This window comes from Mya arenaria, chromosome 1 (assembly GCF_026914265.1).
Source record: "Mya arenaria isolate MELC-2E11 chromosome 1, ASM2691426v1".
In the NCBI taxonomy this organism is placed as follows: Eukaryota; Metazoa; Mollusca; class Bivalvia; order Myida; family Myidae; genus Mya; species Mya arenaria.
In genome coordinates, this window is record NC_069122.1 from 31635545 (window position 1) to 31642867 (window position 7323).

At 36.2% G+C, this 7323-nt stretch overlaps 1 protein-coding gene across 1 annotated transcript; it reads left to right on the plus strand.

Moving 5' to 3' along the window:
• The first annotated feature begins 485 nt into the window (after positions 1 to 485).
• On the plus strand, positions 486 to 5266 carry LOC128244468 (17-beta-hydroxysteroid dehydrogenase type 6-like). Its single transcript, XM_052962498.1, has 5 exons — positions 486 to 909; positions 1459 to 1720; positions 3402 to 3565; positions 4302 to 4407; positions 4811 to 5266. Exons 1-5 carry the CDS (start codon positions 567 to 569, stop codon positions 4899 to 4901), a joined length of 966 nt encoding a protein of 321 aa, XP_052818458.1. The 5' UTR covers positions 486 to 566; the 3' UTR covers positions 4902 to 5266.
• The last annotated feature ends 2057 nt before the right edge of the window (positions 5267 to 7323 follow it).

Below are 7323 nucleotides of genomic sequence, written 5' to 3' on the forward strand. Positions count from 1 at the left end.
TTTATCAGCCTTTGTAAACGGTCTTGATTAAAACCCAGCATTTAAAGATGTACTATTACTCCCAAATAAGATTTAACACATTCAATACAATTGTTTTGAATATACCAAAATACCAAAAAGAATGAATAAATGTCGAAAAGAATGGTTCTTACGAAGGATACCGAGTTTAATTTAAAAGAAATGTGCACAGTATTTCTACCTTATGAGTCCATAGCAGATCGCAGTAAATCTTTTAGCATTCACCAATTATTTCATATTTTTGCGTTTTCAGCTATTATATACACGGTTATAATATTGTTCAAAGTAATTAATATTTCCATAAATGCAATATTTAGTAAGCAGTTGAGGTTGTATCACTTAAAATTTATGTTTGTTTTACATGTGTATGTACTAATTTTGAATAAGAGTGCCACTTTAACCTTTAAGTATATGTATTTTCAATACTGTACAAACGTCTGACCTTGTTTTAAAATCATACACTGATAGCGAGTGATAAACAGTTACACGTAGCAAGAAATAAGTAGGATCATAGGAATATACAGTACTATAAATATACTATTACAGCAATGAGCTGGTGTTGCTTATTGTCAAGTTATTCTTTCTTTGGCTTTGTATTGCTGTGCCTGTATCTTTTAATTAAATCCTACCGATTTAAGCAGAAATTAGCGAGTTTTAAAGACAGATATGTACTAATAACCGGATGCGACACAGGATTCGGACACAAACTAGCAAAACGCTTAGACGTGCTGGGTTTTAAAGTTTTTGCAGCGTGTTTCACACAGAATGGAGTGGAAGAATTATCATCAACCTGCTCTAAGAACGTCACTCCAATTCGAATGGACGTTACGAACGATGACAGTATAAACAAGGCGGTGGAAGAAGTGACGAACCTCTTACCTGATGATAAGGGTAATAGTATTCGGTAACCTTTTGGGGAAAAGCTGTAGTAGTTGGTATTCGTATACTGGTGGATGACACGTGAATATGATTAATATTTTATTTGGCAATTTTATTTAACGAACATATTTGGAAAATCGGAGAATGTGGTACCGTGTTAGAATACTTTTACTGCTGGTTGGCTACGATTGTGCGAATTGTGGTGCCAGGAACTTTTCTCCTGAACTATATGTAAAGGAGTTCATGCAAATATTACTGTTATTCATAGTACTTAATACGCCGAAAAACAACAAAAATAACAGTTTTTCGAAACATATCCGTCTAATAAATTTATCAAATAAATTATATATCATAATAACGTGTTTAGAAGTAAACACAAGGTACAGTTTCACCACGCAAGTGTCGACAGCTCATTTTCTTTGCACCACCAATGAGTTGTGGAGCGGGCGTTTATTAGCCATGCCCTTATGGTGGTGGTGTTTTGTATTGACGGTGACGGTGAAGGTGACGTTGAGGATGATGATTCTGATGATGAATAGTTTTGTATTTTTCTTCGCTTAGGCTTATGGGCGGTGGTAAACAACGCGGGAGTCTTGGGAACCACATCGGGTCCAACGTTCTGGGCTACACGGGCCGATTACGACAACGTCCTCGCCGTCAATCTGTACGGGGTGGTACTGGTCACCAACGCCTTCATGCCGCTCATTATGAAGGAGAAGGGAAGGGTGGTGAACACGTCCAGCATCGCCGGGAGGTTCGCTTTCGCGAACGCGCCGTACGCAGTGTCCAAATATGGCGTCGAGGCGTTCTCGGATAACTTGAGGTAAGCAGTAGTGAAGTCAGCTCTGCCATAACACTCTTGACACATATTTTACATATATTTCGTCTTAATGTACTTAATCCCATAGTCTAATCGTTCATGTGAAAGAATAGTATCATATCATATTATCAATATACATATTATTATCGATGTATGCTTTTCAAGGTAAGCCATCCATTATTAGGATGGAAACATGTGTTAATGGATTGAAGATACTATCGGCGAGAGTATTTATATGTCTTCTTTAAATTTATAAACCATTATACAATTTTTACGGGATTAAAATTTTGAATCACACCATCATGACGCTTATATTATGATATGGTATACCTAAGGGAGGTAATAAAAAAAATAATCACTATGACTATATCGTATATAGCAATGCTATTCCTGTGTGTCTTTAAATGCATAATGTCATAACTGTCTGTAGAAAAAACAAACTCTCGGTGAAAACTTTCAAAGTATCCGAAGTTAACATTTTGTAAATTTAAAATGAAACTTTATCAGAAGTATTTTGAAATATTACGGATGGGTTACCTTAAATGCAAACGGATGTTTGATTCCTCTCACTAAGAGGTATTTTCGTTACAGATAAGTCACAACTATAACACGTATTTAAGTCTTTTTAAAGCATGATCTCTTCATGTTAAATGGTATTAAACTAGAAGGCTATCTATATGAGTAAGCCTATAATACACATGGATATTTACATGTGTTTAACATGATGCCCAAATTTTCAAACTCTCAAAAAATCTTAAATAGTACAGTTAGGACTGTACTTATTCTTAAATGAATAGTTCGCATTTAATTATATGAGTGTGCTTTAATTAAGTGTAGCATAAAGGTGTATAATAAAATTACGTAATTTAAATCAAAACATTTTCTTTTGTCATATTATGATGTTTATCTTTACTCTGTGTGTTTCCTATACCAGTACATGTAGTCTATGTATAAAATGTGTCCATGTTTTGAACTTATTCGAAGACAATAAATAAAACGATACTATTTCACTCATCAGAATGTGTACAAGTTCATAAAGGTATACAAAAAGTTTGACAATAAATTATAAAACTATCTTTGTTTGCTTAAGAAGTTTGTTGTTTAGGCGAACAATGTTGAATGTGAATGTTTGACGTTGTTTCTTTTCACCCTAACCTTATTTGAACATTTTGCTTTTATTAAGAAACTACTGTTTCATATTTCAAACTCTGTTTTGCCTGTCCATTCACATTGTTTGTGTTTATATATAACTAGTTACGATTCACACGTCCTAATAAACTGTTCTGTTCTGTTCTGCTGATCTACAAAATACCTGTCAACATGTCAATTCAGGCAAAGTATGGTTCGTAAGTACAATAATCATAAATACCTTCTCATATAAGCATTAAATAGATTTCATACAAATGATAAGCGTACTCGGGACACCTCGGCCATTTTCCATCGAAAACAACCTAAAAATCAAAAATCAATTTGAATTTAGTAACACAACATACACAGTAACACAACATACACGTTAAACACTACTTTTAATTAGTGCTATGATATAAAAGTTTACGAATTACTTCTACTGATGTACCGACATACATCCGATTTAGTTTTCGATGGAAAATGGCCGAGGTGTTTCAAATGATGATAAGCATCCACGCCCAGAAGAAGCAGCATTTATCTATATGTACATTTTCAGGAGGGACGTATACAAGACGGGAGTGACTGTCCACATGTTGGAGCCTGGCTTCCACAAGACGCCCCTCTTAAACATTGAGACTCAGAAGAAGAGAATCGAGCAGAAACTGAAAACACTGCCAGAGGTCTGGAAGAAAGACTTGCCATCAGACATTGCGGATATAAGTACGCATTGGACATTGTTATGCCTTCGATAAGTAAAAAAACTTTGAGTATGGATTTTGACATACTGTTTTTGAAAAAGGCGGACCTGCTGGCTGTATAAGCTGAGTGTATATGATAAATGATATACACTGTCAGGCATTCTTTGAACAAGTTAAAGTTCTTTAATATACCATTATGAAGTTTAGTATGAATGCATATAAATTGTTTATTTTCACAATTAACATAAAATTCAAGCAGTTTAAATATTAGGAGGTAGAAACAACACGAACCAAATATAAAGACAGTACATGTGCATATACATATTGCCCTTCCTTGAGCGGAACAGTGCATCATGTCAACCTGAGGCAAAGTCTCAACCCGCCTTTGGCGTCATTCTCATTTATCAGAGGTTTGATTATGATAAATCCAACGCATGTGTTCTCTTTCCGGTGTACGAGACTAAGAATAAATCATCATCATTCTTGTGAATGCATTGTCGTCTGATACTCAATATAAATAAAGCGCCTAAACGGCACTGATGAAACGGTAGAACGTAAACCCCGTATCGTTTCGTACTATGACGGGAGCGGTTAACAGTGAGCTAGTGGGTAACAATTAAGGGTTAAAGCGAACATCGTTGTCCGCTGAAGTTGCCTATATTTATAAACCAAATAAAAGGAGTGAGGTATAATTATATTTAATATCAAACTCGACAGTTTATTCCCGTTACAAAAATTTGGCCGTCATTTTTTTTCAGTGTCCAAGCGATTCTCTGGCTTTATTGACAAGGTAGGCAGCAGTAACCTTGACCTCGTTGTTGGCGCATACGAACACGCCGTCACTGCAAAGCACCCTAAATACAGGTGCATATATAGTTAATTCAATCATTTATTTGAAGCTTTCATTGCTTAGTAATTTAAGCAAGTACCCAAAATCAATATAAATACAAACGCGTATGCAGTTATTTAAATCATCAAGTTTTAATAGCTCAGTAATTAAGGCTTGTACCCTCAATCATTATAAAATGCAGGTGATATGTATTTATTTCAATCATTAAATCTCAGCTTTCATTGCTCAGTAGTTTAGGCTAGTACATTGAATCATAATAAAATATATGTGCATATGTACTTATTTCAATCATTAAATCAAAGCTTTCATTGTTCATTACAACTGACAGTGGTCATATAAGTTGGTGATATATAATATATACCCTATAACCTAAATCATTTTCAATTCGTTATTGACATGTGATATACTTGGTTACAGATATGTGGTAGGCTGGGATGCCAACTACTTCTTCCGCCCTCTTTGGATGTTGCCAGAATGGCTCAGCGACTTCATTTTGTCCAGGCTTTAAACAACAAGTGGTTATAAATTATCTTGCGTATTTGACGCGATACCGGAACAAAAAATACGGTTCTTATGTATTGCAATTGACGACATTTCATTCCAAAACTGGCCGCATACGGACCCAAAGTCGGCTAATACATATATCTGCCGTTTTGATTGGCTACTAAACTCGCCAAATACGGGATTCGGGAAATGAAACATTTTCATTTGACTGTCGCAACTCGCCTTTATATGTGATTGCTAAGCAATATTAAAATTGATTTATTTTATTTTCGTTTTAAAGTTACTGTTTTTGAAAACTAATATGGATTTACTATTACATACATATTGATAAGTATGTCCATGTTAGCCTATTAAATACTTAAACCACTTTGTACGGGTTGTTATTACAGTTGTGTTTAACCTGTTGGATTTTATGACAATTATATCTTTTGAAACCAGCACTCGTCAAACTGGAAGTGTATTTTTTACATTTCGGAAGCTTATCACTGATTTTTCTATAATCTGAAGTAAATCCTGTATGATGTACAGGATGCACAGTCGCAGGATATGACCCTCTACAACACAAGATATCTCATTTTTGCCCTCATACTATCATGCTAGATATTATAACCCTGTGTCCGTGACCAGGATCTACACTCCAAGGTATGTTATGACCACACCCTTATAATCCCAAGAGCGCATTGTTTAGGACCATCATCTATACCAATTCTAATCCAAACTGACCATGATTGTCACCCAAACCTAGGGCCATGCAACCTCTAAGTTTTCCTGGCAGATTTGTGATAAAAAGCGTGCAAGTGATCGAAGACAATTCACTCCGTTGCTTGTAGTAATTGCGAAAAAAGTACAATACAGATTGCATGAAAATGAATAACCGTATATATGGAACGCCATAGAACAGCGAAACGAGTTGGTATTGTTGTAACTGTGGACTCCCCAACGTCAACTCAAGTTAATTTGAAGACACAACATCACTTATATTGAACACCTCTGATTCCCGCTCCTCTGTCTCTACACATCCTGAAATCCCATAAAATTTGGGCCACCCCAACTCGCATCATCTACAAGGAAAACTCACCAAACAACTATCCAGAAGAAACATATTTGGTAACTCACCATTAACTTCCAACGTATGCGGGCCAAGAAAGAAGATTTCTGAACTTTACTCCAATACTCAGACCCTGATGACATTATCGCTTCTGAACTATGGCTGCAATCGTCAATTCATGAGCAGGAAGTCCTACATGACAACTGCAGGTTCGCTGCAAGGAAGGACTGGAAGTCGAGCCCCCAATGTGGAGTAGCGATTATAGCACAAACCATCTAGGATACCTTTGAGATTGATTTAGAGTCTAGTGCTGAGATTGCAACCGCAACCATAACATTCTCAAGCCTTAAAACTCCAACTAGGTATGTGCGGTCTATTGTCTTTCTGAAAACTACTTGGACACCATGGAAGAACTGCGTAGACGCCTCACATCCATCTCGAGCAGCCATACTGAACATACACCTTTTGTTTACTGGTCTTCAAGTTCTGTTTCAACCAACAAATACCATATTCCAATAAACAACAACTTTATCGAAACATTGCAAGACATTGGATAAGAAAAAAATGTCGACATCCCATCTCGTCTTGACAACATCCTAGATATATTCGCCACAAACCTTCTCTTAAAGATAAATGCATCCCGATCCTCGGCATAAGTGACCATGCCTTTGGTCTGACCGATTCCATCATCATACCATTAAGAAAACAACCTATACATCCATCTTATTCACCTACATATTACTCTACTTCCAAGCCTATCAACACATTGTTGAATATATTCTAGAAGGAGTAAACTGCTGCTTTAAGCAAGTTTGTCCTGTCCAAGTTGACATCAGCTCACTACAGCCAACCGTAGTGTAACCGCTTAATTAGCCGTTCAACGCGCAGGAAGAAACGTGCCTACAAGAAAGCCCGGCGATCAAATACAAGAAAAGATTGGGACTTAAAGGGATCCAACTCACCACCAAAATGAATGCATGAAGGCCCTCGACAAGTAAGTCAGCGTTCTGGTGTCAGACGACAAGTCCAAGATGTTTTACACCTTCGTGGAAAGTAACTTAATTCCGTGGCCTGCAAGCTCCTCGAGCAAATCATCCACAGAATTTTGATGCAGATTTTCGATTGCGAAGACATCACCAGCCAGTAATAACACGGCTCCAGTTATTATATCATATGATCAGTGAAATACTTCACTTAGGAATTTGACTTAAGTTGTTTTATAATTACCGGCCGTAGCCCAAATTTCTCGAAACTTTTCTATAAGTATATTATAACAGGAGTAAGCTAAGCTCACTATTTTTGTTTTTCTATAAATTAAGTGATATTACTCTTTAAGATATTTTAGGCTTTAAATAATAATAATCTTTATGATATTTAC

What these genes read in the sequence shown, in the direction of transcription:
- LOC128244468 (XM_052962498.1), top strand. Translation starts at nt 567, where the DNA reads ATGAGCTGGTGTTGCTTATTGTCAAGTTATTCTTTCTTTGGCTTTGTA. An exon ending in GCGTTCTCGGATAACTTGAG is followed by an intron (nt 1,721 to 3,401) that starts GTAAGCAGTAGT and finishes GTACATTTTCAG; the next exon opens with GAGGGACGTATACAAGACGG. An exon ending in GCAAAGCACCCTAAATACAG is followed by an intron (nt 4,408 to 4,810) that starts GTGCATATATAG and finishes ACTTGGTTACAG; the next exon opens with ATATGTGGTAGGCTGGGATG.